The following is an 18468-nucleotide window of genomic DNA, read 5'->3' on the forward strand; positions in this document are numbered from 1 at the left end:
TGTGCCCTTGAGTGAGACAGAACAGCGTCCAGCTCCAGCCAGGCGGGATGGGTTTATGGGCATACCTCAATTACAGCAACTCAACCACTAATTGACTTGGCATTTGAGTGCTGTTAATTGCGTTCTAAAGTACCAAGGAAGACAATTTCACTTTATATGCAATACATTTAGTAGAAGTTTTGAATCAGAACGTTTATAAATGTCTTTGTATTTTGTACATTTCTTTATTCTGTTATAATAACGTATCATGTAAAAATGAGTTTTTATCCAATAAAAACAATATATAAATACACCAGGCTAGTGAAACGCTTAGACGCACAACTGCTGTGACTGAGGACAGACCAAGTTTCTTCTGGTCTTCACAAGGAGCCTCAAGGATATTTTTAGGATCGCCTTCACTTACATGCACCTGCCTTCGTCAGTAATATGGATCTCTGACTCTGTGCCAAAAGTCCAAGGTCCAGTGCTATAAGATATGTCCCCTAAAATATACTTGTCTTGCTCAGGCTTTGGTAATTTTTACATATTTTAATTGCTATATAACTGCCAGACTTTAACAATAAAATATGACTAATATAAGGAAGTGTGGTTACTCTTTTATCGCCTATGGGAGAAAAGCATCTTGTAAAAGGGTATATATTTATTTATCATTTTCCTATAATTTAAGACATTGTCCTGGCATCAGCCTTTTCTTTCAATGACAGGTTCAGGTATAGAAAGCGGGCCAGTCTATGTTTTTACAGGTTGGTGTTTGTATAGTTTTGATTGGCAATAAAAAAGTCTGGTCACAGATCAAGCCCATTTCTGCTTTTCTCTTAGTCTTCTCTTACTCTCTCTAAAATATGTTGTCTTAGACATATCGTTTTGTTTACGCTATTGTCATATTGAATATCTTTCTAATATATTCCTTCAAAATGTTCTCAATAGCTGTTGACTTTAAGGCGCTATTTTTAATCTTGATTTGCAATTTGATCTTAATTACCTTACACAGCCTTTTCACTTAATTAACTCAGGGGAGGTCTGAGAGGGAACACTGGATTTGCTGTGGTATTCTGGGAATGAAAATAAGCTCCATTATAATGTTTCCTTTAACATACTGGCACAGTAAAAATAGCCCAGGGCCCAATACGCTTGCTTTGATGAAAGCAGTCACAAATCACTCACTTCTGCCCTGTCGTATTGAAAAGCTACTGCATACTGCGTTACATTGGAAAATTAAAGGCATCGTTTTTCTTTTGACTGCACCAGTAATTAAAACTTCAACGTTTTTAACATGTACGTTTTCTAAAGCTTTCCACCAGAACCCTTAATAATAACAATGTAATAACAGGGAACTTACTTCCATGAAAAAATGTGAACTGTAAACAAATAAATGCTTTCATTTAGGTCCTATTATCTTCAGAAGTCTCTGTTTGTGTTGAAAACAGTGATCGCATGAGCACATTGTAAATGCTAAGATTCTTCTCAATATTAATCCTCAGAGGAACATCATACAGTATACGTCTTGACTTTTACAGACACATTTCCTATTTTCTGCATAGAAATGATGTGTATTCCTGATCTATATATAACTGTTTTAGTTGTATACATGAGGCGACAGCTGAGTGAAACAGGTGCAGTAATGAGCAAATGTTATATTCAAACATGCTATCAATATCTTTATTTTCCTGCTATATGAGATTTTTTATGGCACCCATGATTATAAACAAGATTGTAAAAAAATTAATTATATACTATAGTGAAAAAATGAGTAAGTATAGCTCTTAAGGGGGCAAAAAAGGGGGTGTTAAGGTGTCAAATAGCCTGATTTCACTTGGATATTCAGGGAATGGGCATCTGAGACCTAAGAGACCCTCGACTCTCAGTGTTTAAACTATGTCCCTTTGTGGTCCTAAGGCGGTAGTGCAGGCTGTCCTCCTGCCAATGTATGTGACACAACAGCTTTTCAAAAGCTTTAATATAATACCATGATACATTAGTAGCTAATCTGTTTGGCTAACACTGACAACCCACTATGTATGTGGTATGTCCGGTTCTCCTCTGTCACTGCTCAGGGAGGAGCTTGGCTGTTGTGCCTGAAACCATGTTTGTATACAGTAAGAGGACCCTCGGGAGAGACATTTAAGGTTCTCTCATGGCTGACATGTTAATGCATTATAGAAAGAATGTTGTCTGTTAAGGCTCAGTCACAATTCTTTTCAGGAGCAAAAGTAGCAGATTTTGCAAAGAAAACAAATCTTACTTGCTTTTTACCAAACTTATGTCATTGGGTGGACGGAATATATTTCTGACATATGTGTGGTTATTTTTAGATGATTGCAATTTAAACAGAACAATTTAAACAGAACAGAAAGGGAATATATTGAGGGAAGCTGTCCCTCTATGTTGAGAGAGCACAGCCACCAGTTTAACTAGGAGAAGCAGTGCTGGCAGGCTCCTTGTTAAATACCATCGGAAGATTTCTGCAGACATCGTCCAGATATATATAGAGAGAGAACTCCTTCTTCTTGCAGACGGTACCCCTGGGATTAGATAGCTCCATGCACGGGCATAATTATTTAGCATAGCAAAACGGGAGAGAGGGGGTGCAACCCAAGCTGTAACCCAAGCCCAGTCCATGGCCTACTGCTGCTGGGTTTATCACAGTAAGGTTCCTCTGACATAGTCGTAAGACTCAAACTGGTATTTAAGGGAGCACAGGTGAACATCTTACCCCAACCAAAGCACATAGACTTCCAGTGGGTTTTTGATGAATAGTTGCAACAAGGCTGTGACTAACGAGGCTACATGGTGGTTAATCTGTCATTAAGGGTGTAAATCAAACAAAAGTGTAATTCAGTCAGTTGTATTTCCATTGAAAATAGTTAAGTTAACAGAACCTCTGAGTGCAGTATAAGCAGCTTGCAATTCACATTTTTTTTACCACACCACCGCTTAATAATTAGAGTCAAATTCCTGTGGTATGAAGGGCAAATATTTCAGCTACAGGTGCTCCATTGAAGATGGGTCACATTCTTCTTGTGCCAAGATTTTTGCTACAGTATAACTAGCTCATGAAAATGAAAGGATGTGTCATCACTCAGACTTTAAAGAGATGTAATAAAACTCCTACATGCCAGGAATAGAGAACACACTGTTAAGTATTATATTGTTCCTCAGGGAATCCAAATGATTTCTTCCATAGATGCATTAGACACAGTTTGCAAATACTTATTGAGGGAAACGAGTATGATGTAAAAATACCAACAGGCTTTCAGCATTGCAAACACCAATGTGGGTAGAAGTCATAATGGATGAATATGTGTGGCCTCTGCAAGGCTCCTCCCAGACTGTTTGTTTGTGTTCCCCCTCTTAGGATGGGGACTCACAGAGAAGAAGAATGTCCGCCATATCTGATGCTGCTCAGTCGCACTGCAAGAGGGGAGGAGAGAAAGCATTCGGGGGGAACTGTCACGATTCATTTCAGACTAATGTGGGATGCCATGCTAGAACCCATGAGTAAAATGAAATACTCCGAAAAACCAGACATGTCATAGCATGAACAGAACTGGAACCGAAAAGTCCATCTGTCTGGCATCCTGCAATACAAATCTGCCTTCAATTTGAGAAAACAACACTTTTTGCACATCCGTAGTGTTTGGTTGTACACAGTAAAGGGCAAGAGGGAAATGGGATAATGATTGTTTACAGGCAGCTTGAGCTTCTCCCTCTTCCAGATAAGAGACTCCTTCCACAGCATCCACAGAGCTGTGTTTTCTTCAGAGTCAGAGGCTGTTAAAGATATTTTGAGTCCATTGCTTTGTGCTTGTTAATATCCTCTTACAGCAAACACAAATGTTGCTTTCTCTTTTGTATCTCAGTCAACAGCAGCCCAGCATCTTGTTGATGGCCCTCGTTAAATATTTGCCTTCAATCTTTGCCCCTCATGACACAGGGCTAGAAGTTTCCGTGTTTGCGCACAGAGGGAGAATCTTTCATATATGTGTCCATATATGGGCTCTGTGGTGTAAGCGAGGTAGAGGAGACAGAGGAGAGGGCTAAGTTGCGGGGGCTTTTTGTGAGGTCCAAAGACGCACTCGATATTTCTTTCCATTCCACAGGGCTATAAAACTTCTTGGTATGCACTTCGAGCTCAGCCACTGTTCTCCCTGTTACAGTCCTGCCTGTCCGAGCCCAGGCACAACGAAATTAAACAATGGCAGAGGAGGAGGATGCTGAACTTTTATGGTAGCAATTTTCAGCATTTCTGTGACAACAAACTTTACCAGAACTATCTTTCTTAAAAACACAATAGTTGAAAGCCCTCAATGAGAGAGAATCATCATCATCAAAAAGAATTTCCATTTTGGGTTAACAAAAGTCCAGTTTTCCAAATCTGAAAGAGAAAGTAAAGGCTCTCTCAAGTTTACAAGTATGAACTCCAAACCGCAGAATGACCATAGCTTGGCTGAATGAGAGCCTTAATGTGGAGCGTGTGTGAGAGTCTATGGTGATGAGACATTCCAGTGGGGTTGGAGAGGCTGTTTGAACGCTTGCGGGCTACGTTCACTAAGACTGGGTCGCAGTGGTCTCCTTACGCTGAGGAATGCCACAGGAACCCACAGCTCTGCGGCACCTGCATTCTTACAGCAGAGCCTGCCTGCAGCCCCACGCTTGATCAGAGGCCGTGACTGTTTTTCAGTCAGGCTCGGGCTCACCACACAGCAAGGGAGCTAGATACTGTACTCCTGCAAAGTCAGTCATTAAACAACTCTCTGAGAGCAGGGATATGAGAATAAATAGACATCCATCTGGTGTGGTTGGGTTAGTTCCTGCCCGGGGGGCTTGGATGTCAGAGATAACATTATACAGTACGAGGAGAGCGTAGTTATGCTCCGAGTCTGCCCAAAGAACCCATCTCTCTCAGGAAGATGTATTCAGATTCTTCAGTTAAATAAACATGCCAACATGTTACCATAAAAACGACATTGCATTAATATCCCCACTTAAGTAAAAGTAGTGAAGTACTGTATGATCAGCATTACAGTACGTAGTTAAAGAATCGAAAGTAAAGCACAAGTACCTTAAATTGTTACTGAGTACAGTACTTAAGTACATTTTCATAGTAACTTTCCACCACTGAGAAAAAACCTTGCATCCATCAAAGGTGCTCAGCTGAGTAAATACAGCAGAAAAGGGCAGACAGGCTAACTGTCCATGTAAGACACAATAATATGGATAAAGTCACACTGATTAATCATATTGGCTCTCCCCACACCACCCTTTAAGAAATTGTGAGAAAATAAGTTCTGAGAAAAATCTGCTGAGCAGTGAGTGGAGTGACTGTTTGTTCAGCTTTATAAAAGGGCGGGGAGGCCGCAGAATCGAGAGAAGAAAAGTAGCCAAGGACTTCTTTCTCTGCAGAAATGTGGCCTGTCATCTAACGGGTGTCAAGCTAAGTTTCCTTATTAAGACTGAGGGTTTGGAAGGGACTAGTGTTACATTTCACTCTAGACAGCTTAAATCCCAGAAGGCACTGCAGATCTGCTCCAGTCGGCAGCTCGCTCTGAGGCCGACGGTTCCCCTGTCCCACAGCTCAGTTTAAACGCTGTTCAGGACACAGGTTCTGAGAAAAATCTCTGTGAATCTCCGGGAAAACTTCACTTGGAATGGAGGAGTGAGTCTTGGAGGCACACGTTTAATGTTACTTGTGGAGTCGTCCAAAATTAGCACCCAGGATCTGAGTCTCAGCTGAGGCCCAATATAGCCCTGCTGTCATTGCTGACTGAGAAATACTGCCTTCTTACATGAAGGCTGAAGGAGCTGCTGTGCCGTCATGGGAGAGAGAAACAGCGAGTACTGTCACTCAGCAGAGCATGGCAGTCTGAATCTGACTGCAACTAACTCACATACCTCAGGTTGCTGCACCACCCACCTGCTATCTAAAAGGGGATTAGGGACACAAGTCAAAAAGCTACTTTTTCCAAAATTCTGACTCAGAACTAAAATACGTTTTTCATGTGGCCCTTATCCTAATTTTTCTCACTGAAATGGGTTAATTATGTGTGCAGTAGTGTTACATAAAGGCCTGCATGTTGGATACCCCCTGAAATTTGAAAATATTACTTCTTTAACATTTGGCAGAGCAGCAAGAGTCTGTGATTCAATTGTTTTGTGATATTACATAAAAAGCATGACTTTTATTTGCAATATATAACACTAGCCTCTTGGGTCTTAACTCTGTGAACGCACATTGACAATTGCCATGTTCTGGGTTATGAAGTCACACAGACTGTTTACTTTTCCCATTAAGTCAAAGACTGTACAGTGGCTAGAAGTTATGGAGCCAACATGTGAGGAGAGCTCTGAAGATGACCTAAAATAGTCATGTGTTCCAGACCTGGGTAAAAGGCTCTCTTACATCTATCAGCTGCTGTCTCCCAGGTTTATGTTAGGAAGCCCTGCTCTTCACAGGCACAGGGGTGGTATGAGTAAACAAGGAGGCCTTTAAACACAATTACTTTTGGTAAGTTGCTTCTATATTGCACAATTTTTCCCCCTGACGTTTTGCACAATTAAAATGCCACCAAAGTAAAAGTTTCTTTAAACAAAGTCCATACACTTCATTTGCATTTTAAACAGGCTAATTATTCAGAAATGAGTTGCCTTAGAGACTTGTTGAAGGAATCTTTGATAAATATGAAGACACTAGCTGGTTCAGTCAAAAAAGCATATATCTTAATTTGTTTTAAACATTTGTTAAGCGCTATCTTCTTTTTCACTGCCATAGCTTTTGGTTTGGACTTTGTGAAATGACATAAATACAGGCATTCAGCCCATGAACATTGCTGGTTTCCACTGTTTCCTCAGCATGTGCAAACTGGAAATATCTTGGATTTGCATTGCTGCTTAAACACTGCTATCCCCTATCCTTTACTTCTGTAAATGTTCATAAGAATCCTGAATAGCAGGCGTACTTGGAAAGCAGCCAAAAAAAGGACTGGAATATCCCTCAAATTAGCCAAGGTGTACAGCTAGAACTGGTTTAGATCAGGCAAAGCAGTGAGAAAGAAAGTCACAATCAGATTAAGATGTAGTGAGTGAAAAAATGAAAGTTTCAGTAGCTCGCTTTGGACAAATGGCCCAGCCCAAAACCCAAAGCCTTTCCCGATGTGCATTTTTTCCAAACCTCACTTCCTCTTTCGTCGTTTTCTTAAGTGAAGAAAAATGGCTTTGGGCAGAGGCTGCTTTCCTCTTTATACACTGTAAAAAACACAATGCCCTTGAAACGAGGTAATAATTCAAAACAAATAACTCACAATTTATTCTTAAATCATAGTTAATTTAATAAATGATATCGTTTTTGAAGTAATATCCTAAAAACACTTGCAAACACTGAAGCATTCCTAGCTTAACTAGCTACAAACTGTATTTTCTCAGTGTGACAACTCTCTATTTCACTAAAGCTGTTCTTAGCACACTCTATTGCTGCTCAGTATCACATCTGAGCCTACAGTAAGTTGCCTGTAATTCACACTGGAAAATAGAAATGTTCTGTAATCATATGGATTTAAAAAAAACAATACCAGCCAAATGCTTTTGTTGTTGCTCTGCCATGGGTTATTTAACATCCCGCAGATTAGTGCTGAAACGATGAAAGTTGACCCGGTGTCATTAGGTTTAGCCACAGGTTAACACAGGCTTCATTCTTGAGAACCCGAGCCAGAAACTAAAAGGCTGCCAGGCTGTGGGGATCAGTAACAAAGCAACACAACAAATATAAAGCATTTACAGTTGGATGCCAGGGATGACACTGCTGAGGATACAAATTCCTGTATGTCATAATACTTTAAAACACAAACTACCAAGTTCCAATTCTTCGTTGACCAAATCATATTAAGCTGTCATTTTAATGCCTGCACAAACATCATTTCAAACTAAAATTCAAGATGTCTGGTGCATGATTCCGAGCAATTTTCCTGTAATTGACCTCAACATTTCTGGCATCTCTGCCAAAGTCGTAATCTTGCCAAAGCTCTCGAGGGTTGAAACGTGATCCACATCACATACCTTTATAACAATAGACCTGCCAAGTCTGTGGGGTTGACAAGGCTGATGACATACACTATAACACAGAGTAACACAGAGTAACCCACAATGTGTTTTCCTCCATGTGCAGGAAAATAACGAGACAGGAAGTCCACTCCATTGCAATGTAAATACTGCTATATTTGACTATATATTTCTAATTATTTTTTACATTTGTCTAGTTCTCTACCTGTGTTTTTAATTCTTGTTTTTATGCACCACGACACCAAGTAAAATTCGTCGTACGTGTAAACCTACCTGGTAATAAACCTGTTTCTGAATCTTCTGATTCTATTGGCAACCAATAAAAAAATGTTTGAGTGCATGAAAAAATTGTTTTAATTTAAACTATTGTTCAGGAATTGATTATTGATTTAACAGATCAGTATGAAGCCATGACAAAACGAGGATGAACTTCACCAGCCCACATCTCTGTTTACATCATTCATCAGGTTTTGATAGCTCTACCGTACATAAATGCCAAAGCTAACCAGACAAACATCCTCCTGGTCCTAACGACTGAAGGGAGGCAGAGAGGGTGAGTAGTAAAGGGCACTCCCAGTTAAACACATGGCTTCAGTTTTCCCTCTCCACTGTGTGTCCTGGCCTTGCATGAGACCAAAACACTAAAACAGCCAAATATGGTGTTCATTAAGACGACTCAGTGTATTGTGCTGGCCACCTACAACCACACTTTTACACACTCTGCCCTCATATGCTGCTGACAGAGTTCAGAGTTAAATATGTTTTGTATTAACTGAGGATAAAACCAGGCTTAAGTTCAAGTCACCAAAAGCAGACGGACAAAATGTCAACATCAGGTTACCTCTAAACAGCGAGTTTTAGAGGTGTAGCTGTGAAACCCAGTGTGCAAAATGAATGTGAACTCTCATTCTCGACCAAAACATCTACATGGGAATCACTGCATACTTGAGGGTCTGGTCTGTGAACCGGGAGAAAAAAAGCACATCCACTATGTCCATATTTGGTCTGGCTAACTTTGCCAATCCTTCCACTAGAACATACTGTATTTCTCCAAGCATCCACTGACCGAACTGTGAAGGATAATACTGACATCTGCTGGAAAGAATGCAGGGTGACTTTACTTTCTAGTAGACATCTCTGTCAAATACATAGGATGATGTGAAAAAGGACAAAATAGTATTGACGGTACTGGTTGTTTCAAACTCTTTATTTTTTTCGTGAATACAAAAAATACTTTTGTGACCAGATAAATATTATACATACAGCATCAAAACATGAAACTAATGCAGTCTGTTAAAGAAAGCACAACACCTATTCATTACAGAGCTAGTAACTTTTTTTCTATTTCCGTTAATACTCGGACAAATCAGTAAGACAATATATTTCAGGGTAACTCTTACATTTACAGATAAAAACATAATCTTTAATAGTGGTTAGACAATGAAACAAGGAAGTTATTAAGTCCAACATTTGAGAGGAACTTGGCATATGAGTTCAACAATTTCTCGACTTTAAACACAAATTGCCACATGCTCATGGAATGCAGTCTAGTGTTAGTCTTCCAACATGGTCTCTAAATCCTAATGTATCCACAGATGCCCTTTTATATCAGCATTATAATGTTGTAGGCAAGTAGGCCACCAGCCAAGGCATTGTATTGTATGGCAAAGGACTAGGTGGTAGTTTCTTAAGACCCCGATGGGGATTAGACTGGCATATTGTTCTGATCCAGAGAGGACAAGGCTCAGGCTCCCACTCAGCCTGATCTTCAGCTGCTCGCAGCGCAGACTCTAAGTAAGGCACTAGTACACAATGCAGTCCAGACACTATTATGGACTGAGGAGATAAACTGCTTAAAATGTCCAATATATTATACATTAATATACTAAGAAAAAAAAAGCATTGAATGACTTTCCTCTTTCAGGGCTTGAAGCCATTTCCTTCTACTTTGCAAGGAGAATGTCCTACATTTAATATAATGGAAGCTTTAAATTGCCATTTTCAGTGCGTATGTTTATGAGCAACTTCAGTGCACAACGTATGCTCGTTTCATTCAAGAGCCCAAAGCCAAATATCATTGCACATAACCAATCTTACAACCAATAACAGCGCAGACTCTCATTACTATCTCGCCAGGATATTCAGTGTAATGTATTGCTGTAGACAGTCATTCCATAGTGAAAATGCCTTTACAATGACAGGGCAGTGACTGGGGAGAATAATATCTGTGTGAGTGTGTGTATAGTACAGTGGGTGCACAAACTAAATCTGGCCAGTGTTAATAGAAGAGGAATCAAAAAATGGAGACAAGAGAGAACAAATATGATGGACAATGTAAACATATATTCCTTACACAGCTCTGTGTATGTTAGGGAAGATGAACTAAGTGACATGATTTACATAAGCATGTATTTGGTCACATATATTCCAGATTCTCTTGTCTGCTCTTTAAGAAAAAATCTGCCAAGAATAAATATCTTTATATAGTAGCTAGTGTTGGCCAGTTGTCTGTATTTTTCTTATTTAATCCATGAGAACCCCTCAAATCCTTTCTTTCTAAAGATTTGCTACTGTATTAGCAAACCGCATATTCACATTTTTATTAGTAAAACACAAGTGCCTTTCCGCTCCATACTACTCTATTGGTTAGTAGCTTCATTGATATGTATAGACATTATGCTGCATGCAAGCCAGTGGTGAACTGAGGCATCCCCCTCCTGCCTTTCTGTGAACCCCTCAAGGTTTTACATTTAGAATACAAACTATGGACCCTTAGGTTTCTTCTGCCAGTTGCAGAGAATTTCATTTCTATTTGCTCAAAACCTTCAACAAGTACATAACATTCAGTGATTATAGAGAATTTCTGCATTGGTTACATCTTCGATGTATGATTGTAACAGTCGTTAATGCTCATGATGCAGCAACACTCACAAAGCAATGATACGTTTATCATACAATTTCATCATACTTTCTCCACTTGCTTATAGTGGCAACTGTAACAACCTTCTCTTTAATTGAACTCTGAATGCCAATGCTGTTCACTGAGTAATACACACACACACACACACACACACACACACACACACACACACACACACACACACACACACAGAGCACAGGCACTTGTTTTTCTCACCAAACAGGCCTGTTTCAAGTGCTGTATATTTCTCGGTTATATGAGAGCAAAGCAGCCAATCGTACATCGGCATCGTCTCCCCATGACAGGAGGGTGTCATCAGTGCGGCGCTCACCGCCTCTGCCAATCAGCCCTCATCCTCCCTCAGCTCGCTGGGCAGGAACTTGTACTGCTGCTGTCGGATCTGAGCCAGCTTCTTCCGGGCCTCCTCCAGCTCTCGCTCCTTCCTCAGCATCTCCTCCTGAGCCGCAATAATCTGAGGAGAGCGGGAACAGCTGACAGGAGAATGTTCCTTCCACTCATCATAATCCCATTCATGTGGATAGCTTCGTATAGAAGACTAAAAGCTGCACAGCGCTCAGCTCACACTGTACAGCCTTTTAACTGCACGCTCATTAGAGATGAATGAACAAACATTCACTTTTAAGTCTATTCGTTTACATGAGTGAAGAAGATTGGTTGTGATGCATGATTAGAGAAGCATTGAACACAAAACCTTGAGAAAATGATTTCACACCAGTTTGGACTGAATGTATTATATTGTTGGTTTAGCAGTTGTTTTTATGTTGTTTTTGTTTATGCCTAAAGGGTAATTAGATAACTGTTTTGATCAAATGAATAGTAGTCAGGATTGTTAACATCAGGGTATACAGCTATGAAAATAATGAATATTTGTGTTCTCATTTTGGCCACCTAAAAATTATAATAAATGGTCAATCAGAATCTATTACAGTAAGAGACAACATGGTCCAATGCTCCCCACAGTGAGACAGTCATCAGACATCAATATGACAGTGAGCCTCACTGATGCCCAGCTGGTGTGCCCCAATGAGTGAAACAGCAACATAATCAATCAAGATGATAAGTAAAGCTTTCTGTGGCACCCTGGTGTTTTAAGAGACACTCACTTTTCAATTACAGTACTTTCAGATTTTTGCAAAGATGAAAAGAAAGCTAGTATTCTTCAAAGGATGTGATGTTTTGCAGCCGTGGGTCTCCGGTAAACCTGGTGAACAGCTTTGAAATGAAGCTGACGGGCTGTTTATCTGCAGCAGCTCATCACAAGCTCAGAGAAACGACTGTGGCATTTTGGCACGTCAGTGAGAGGTGCAAACACGCAGTGAAAAGGGCAAACCGCAGAATGGGAATGATTTCACATGAACATTTCAGGGTTGTGTCTCACCTGAGCTATGCCTCCGACGAATTTGGTCTTTACCACCACACTGTCATCTTCAGTCTTGTCAAAAGCTGCTTTCTGAGCCGCCTTCACCAGATTGTCTGAAGCTCGCTTCACTGCGTTGCCAGCAGCCTTCAAACAGATCATCTCAAAGTTAGAATGCCATTCACACGATCCATATGCAAACAATTACCATGGACAAATGAAGACTGTGTTTCAGCGTTACCTGTAGCCTCCTCATGGCCTCAGAGTCCTGGTCGGCCTTCACCTTGCAGGCCACCAGCAGCTGAGCCGTGGAGGCTGCGACCTGCTTGGCGGAGCAGATGAGCTTCTCCTCGCTGGCGTGGCCCTGCACCGAGGCGTTAGCGGCCTCACACAGGTTGCTGGTGGCTGCGGCTACCATACGAGCCTACAGCAAGCAACACATTCACACATGCTCTTTGGTTGGGTTTACATTTAGTTTGAAAGGTCCCCTATTATACTGTTTTTCATTACTTTATTATAGGTCTCAGACACATACAAAACATGTCTCTGGTGTTTGGCCTCGAAACACCAAACAGATCACCCATTGTAGCATCCCATAATCCCCTCTGTTTCGGCCCTGTTTCAAAAGTGCTGATTCTCTGTTTGTTACTTTAGATGAAAATAAGGAGCCCCTCCCCACGCCCCTCTGAGAGATATTTGGTTAAAAAGAACACAATGGTGCTCTAGGAGGAGATTCAGGTGATAAGGGGGGGGGGGTTACCTTGGTTGGTTATTGGCTAATGGTTACACAAGCCAAAACATCTTTATGACATCATAAAGTGGCCAAAATCTGATCAGCCCTTTTTCAGACAGGTTTTTATATAAATGGATCAGGACAGGAAACATGTTTATGTATAAAAGACAGGAACAAGTGGATTTTGCATAATAGGTGACCTTTTATCTTGGTAAAATTATAACGTTATTACCGACATTTGTTAATGTGTACAAGGCAACTTACAGCAGATATGAGACCCTGTGACCACTGGCCGTCATCCACTGCATTGGCTAGAATGGATCCAACCTGAGTTTGATATTGGATAAAGAACACAAATGACATGTTGTTTTATATTATTATATATTCTTCACATCTGAGCTGAGTGTCTGAGTAGGTGTGTTGACTGACCTTTCCTTGTGCCACCAGTTCTCTTTGAGCTGCCGATGCAGATTTAACAAGAGCGCTAGTCGCTGCTGCGATGGACTTTGCTGCTTCTAAGATCTGCTCCTCAAAGTCCAGCGTCTCATCCGCCTGCTGAAAGTAAAACACAATCATTTTTAGACAATTATCCTGCAGTAAATAAATATAAATCAGTGTGTCACTAAGTCAACCCGGGCCATAACCAGTATCTTATTAATACTCTGATCATGAAAAAAATAGATTTACATTATTATAATTATTTTTAATTTATAGGCATTAACTAAATGCTTTTTATAAGCCATATGCACTGTGTCAGGAATACAGTTCTTGTGGGGGAATATGTATTAATTTTAAATTATTTTTAAATAAGTATAATTTGTATACAGAGAATATAAAAAGTAGTACATGGAATATCCACCAGATATTTATTTTCTTGTAGTATGTAACACTTTTCCAGTTTCCTAACACTTTAAAGTAATGAGTGCATGACCTCAGTTTCCACAATGGCAGCTATTGCCTTGAGCATAACTCTTTAACTCTATCTTCTACAAAAAACACCATCCAGCATGCCTTCCTATTTCCCAAACCTGATCTAAAGACCCTTGTAAAAAATCACAGTGCATCAGTTCAGAGACAAATGTTTGCCTCAGCAGTCAGCAGCATGTGATTGACCTCCATAAACACATAAGGCACACGTGGCTGGAGACAGGGCGGGACACTGTAGGAATATGTTTGATATATAGTTGGACTGAATAACAACCTAATATATCAAACATATCAGACAGAGCCCTGCAGAGAAGGCTTCCAGGTCTACAACGGCTCAGAGAGGGAGGGGGAGGCAGGGCGAGTGAGCATGCTGGGAGAACAAGAGCCCTCCCCCCATGTAGGGTGGGGAGGGATGAAGGAGCAGACAGGAGAGGGAGTGAAGAGGAGGAGGAAGAAGATTACAAGCAGACAAACAACAACGTGATTAACTGTTTTACAGACGAGGGTTGGTTTAAAAGTAAAACCTGGATTGTTTAAATTAAGGTTGTATTGGGTTCTTATCCATAGTGAGTTTATTTAATTTGTTTGGTTAGTTCTGACAAATTAATGGATCAAGTCAGCGGTAGACCAGCAACTCTGGTGTTCTGTGTTTTTTTTTCTATGGAGTCTGGTATGTGCACAGTGTTTGAAAACAGATTATGGAAGCACAATTATTTAAAATAGTTTATGAATATAGATAATAGGAATGCATGTTCCTAAATACAAAATGAAACTGTTCTAGCATCAACGTATAATGAAAGTTAAATTAAGTGGTATTCCTCATTTAAATGTTTTTTGGTAAAGCTTGTATACTTTTAGTCCACTAGAGGGAGACACTGACATCCAAAAAGGGGGCAAAGCCTTTCACTCACTAATCCCCTTTCATAAACACAAAGGTCCTCATAGATGCCGTCTGTGTCTGTGGAATTATAGTCTGAGACAGAGCATTATATGGGCTTTATTTAAAGTGAAGTAACCTAAATATAGTCTGTGTACAGGAAGAGGTATAGAAAAGGGGGAAAGCACTACAGGCACAGAAGGATCCAACTATCCAGTCTCCAGATAAACAAACAACACAATCATGCAGGAGAACACAAACACATTCTAAAAGTCATTTCATTTCCCGAAAGCACTATCACAATCACCTCCCATTTTTTCCCCTATTGTCTCTATTCATCATGCTCTAAAGTGATTTAGGCAAAAGTGCAGCATGGGGGGCGGGGAGATGAGAAAAGGCTGAAAAAGCCTCCCTCATTTTAGTTCAGATATGAGGAACACTGCAATAAAACAAAGGAAATGGGTTCAATAAGACAGAGACCCTCTCTTCCAGAAAGGGTCACAACAGTTCATCACACATTTGAACTCTTTCCAAAATAAGCTTGAAGACCCAGCAGTGTAATTGCGTCTCCTGGCAACACAACTCAAAATAATGTCCAAAAGTGCCTTTGAAGAAAGTTTTCCAAGCATCATACGTTAGCTCACTGGACCAGCTGTCTGAGTCAACATGGGATGTGTTAGGAAGAAAGGCTTTTTCTCCGCTAATGACATCGAGATAGCAGCTCAGTCACTGAAAAACATGACTCCACTTCAAAGTCAGAGTCACCTTTTCCTACCTTCGGCCCACATCTTCCTCTGCTGATTAATGGCAAAAACCTGTGTGTGGGTTTGTGTGGGTGGAAAGGGTGGAGAAGGGCACTTATACCTTAGGCTTGGCTCTTGGTTTCAGCTGCTCTAGTTTCTTGGCTGCAGCTTCAATGGACGCTGCTGCTCCAAGGAGCTCAGTCTCAGCGATGACAGTGGGGTCCTGGGGGTCCACATACTCTGAGCCTGAAAGGGGTCAACACATACCCAGACCTTGTTCATCAAATGCTTTTTCTTTTTGGAACAGGCTCACAGAATCAACACCAAAACAAAATGTCACTGAAATCTTTTTATGGAACAAAACTATGCCTCAATAATAACTCATCCACACAATCCAGGCCTCACAGAGATGCTCAATCTCCACCTACTTCAACTGCAGCAAAGCTCATGAGTACTGCACACAATTGTTTGCAGAATGACGGTAATGGCTAAAAGTTAAATAAGGTAAACTAAAAGTTAAAAGAAATTCACATTTGATGGACCATTGTCTTTTTATAGGTTTTTAAGTGCCCATAAAGCGGAGCTGTTTGGGAACAGCTTGGTAAGGCAGATGGAACGATGTTTTCGCAGATTACGTTGAGCTCTGGGGAAATCTGTTCTGCACCCCCTACCCCCCAGGCCGTCTACTCTGCTACCCCCTTCTGAGTGTATGAAAGGTGATCTGGATGAAGAAAACACACCATATCCCACTTACCTCCATCTGAGGCAGCAAGGGAGGAGAGAGGGAGAGAGAGGGAGAGAGCACATGGGACATTAGAGAGGTGAAGTGGATAGCCCCGCTGGGTCCCGGGCTATACGCTGAAATCTAATTCTCATCCAAACACAATCTATTACTCCTGTCAGATGCAGCAGTGCAGCTTCTATAGGAAACACTCGGTGTGATAACCATCCTACACAGCTTCATTTGGAGCAATCTTCAAAGCAATCTCTCTATGCTGCGATTTCAATATTGTGAAGTGACCTATCTTTATTATTGACACAGACAGGTTTGCTGGCTTTGCTCAATAATACTATAATATCATTCATGCACAAGAGGTTTAGGACTCCTTTGACTAATCTCTAACATCTCCACAATCCTGTCATGTTTTCATTTGATCAAATTGAATAGGCCTCTAATCGAAATCCTCTCGCTTCAAATGGAAGTTATTTGGCTATTTCAGCTTTCCCAGTTTTACGCTGCAGTGGCAATAATGTCTCACAGTCACTCTAAGATCCAAATCTCCTGCCAACTATTTTTGGACAGCACACAAACTTTTATAAAATGTTATCGCTTAATAAAATAACATTTGTTTTATAGGTAACCATAAACGCCTGGAATACTAAAAATACAACCCTCTTCTGTGTTTAATGGCCAGAGGGTTAATGGTCAGTAAGGGTTGTTAAGCGTAACTGTTGTTAGTGTGCATCGTGTAAGAGTGTGTGACAGAATGTGTGGCCTCACCTTTCATGGCCTCAGCTGTCTGGACGAGCTCTGTCACACTCGCTGCAACATGCTTCGAGTGTAAGGCCAGCTGCTGTTTCTGCTCCGGTATGGGCTTGTGCAGCACCTGAAAATATAAGAGGCATGCGTACATGTATTGTTATATTATATACTCTATTTCTAACATTGAAATGACTGCCGGTGATAGCTGGGAAAAATAAGTACATCTGTTTTGTTATTTTTTCAGAAATGTCATTAAAATGTATTTTTAGCAACCCTTATTATAGTCAATGAAGCAACAGCAAACTCTTTATGATAAATCACTAACTATATCACAAGGTACGTTAAGAAGCTAATGCTCTGCCAGAGTCAACTTGATGTACTACAGTATTTACTAATTATTGAAGTGAGATAATTAAGAAAGTTACTTAACACATACATTAGAAACTGTTACATGGCAATACATTTGTCTTAAAATAAAACTATGGGGAGTGTTATTATATTATGAACTAAGGAATTAAAAAATTAAAAAACAAGTGTTACTGATTAATATTTAGATTAATGTCACAATGTTCTCCAAAATTTAATCAGATCTTCTGGAGGGGTACTTTTGTAATGAATGTTGCTATGGACAGATGTGTGATGTGGAAATAATGTGTTCAGTTCATTTGTTAATGGCTGGCAATTGTTCATGAGACCACACTTTGAGCATAATGGTGGCATTGTTTTGATATTGACAACAAGCCTCAAGAAAAGACCAAATAACAGTGTGTAAGACATCACCAAAGAATATCACCAGCCTTATTGTTTTAGTAAGGGTGTTGCAACAGTAAAATGCAAATGCAAATGCTGACAGAAACCCATAAAACCTTTTTCAAGCATCACAGAATTGAATCCTGCAGATAACACCTGTGAAACCTCACTGGGTGATACTAGATATCAAGATTCTCACACACACACACACACACACACACACACACACACACACACACACACACACACACACACACACCACACACACCACCACACACACACACACACACACACACACACACACACACACACACACACACACACACACACACACACACACACACACACACACACACACACACACACACACACACGTCTCATTCTCACCTGTAGGACTTGCTCCAGAAGGTTGATGTATCCGGATGTGCACTCGGAGCCGTACTGGAGCGCCTTGATCCTCAAGTCCTCGCCCACTTCTGGGTGGCAAGCCGCTTGCTGGAAGGGGGAGAAACAATCATAACAGCTATTAAAAAACGAAATAGTCATGACTCATTTGTTTGTTATATATTGATCCTCCAATGCCATAGTGCTTCTGTGTTTCTCTG

The 18468-nt window shown here is 40.5% G+C and overlaps 1 protein-coding gene across 4 annotated transcripts in view; it reads right to left on the bottom strand.

Annotated features, from left to right (window-relative positions):
- Positions 1–9244: 9244 nt before the first annotated feature.
- tln2b (talin 2b) overlaps positions 9245–18468 on the bottom strand; it is a 47312-nt gene continuing 38088 nt past the window's right edge. For 2 of the 4 annotated variants that reach the window (XM_010778999.1, XM_010778997.1), the window contains exons 49-56: positions 18251–18358; positions 17132–17237; positions 15752–15876; positions 13513–13638; positions 13348–13410; positions 12592–12774; positions 12372–12497; positions 9245–11444 (exon numbers count right to left, since the gene is read on the bottom strand). In XM_010778999.1, coding sequence (XP_010777301.1) covers positions 11316–11444; positions 12372–12497; positions 12592–12774; positions 13348–13410; positions 13513–13638; positions 15752–15876; positions 17132–17237; positions 18251–18358 — 966 coding nt within the window. In that variant the 3' untranslated portion in view covers positions 9245–11315. Of the gene's footprint in view, positions 11445–12371; positions 12498–12591; positions 12775–13347; positions 13411–13512; positions 13639–15751; positions 15877–16384; positions 16391–17131; positions 17238–18250; positions 18359–18468 lie in introns of all 4 variants that reach the window. The other 2 variants (XM_010778998.1, XM_010778996.1) reach the window with 2 other exon arrangements.

The sequence above is a fragment of the Notothenia coriiceps genome, unplaced genomic scaffold, assembly GCF_000735185.1.
Source record: "Notothenia coriiceps isolate Sejong01 unplaced genomic scaffold, NC01 NC01_scaffold00019759, whole genome shotgun sequence".
NCBI classification, from domain to species: domain Eukaryota; kingdom Metazoa; phylum Chordata; class Actinopteri; order Perciformes; family Nototheniidae; genus Notothenia; species Notothenia coriiceps.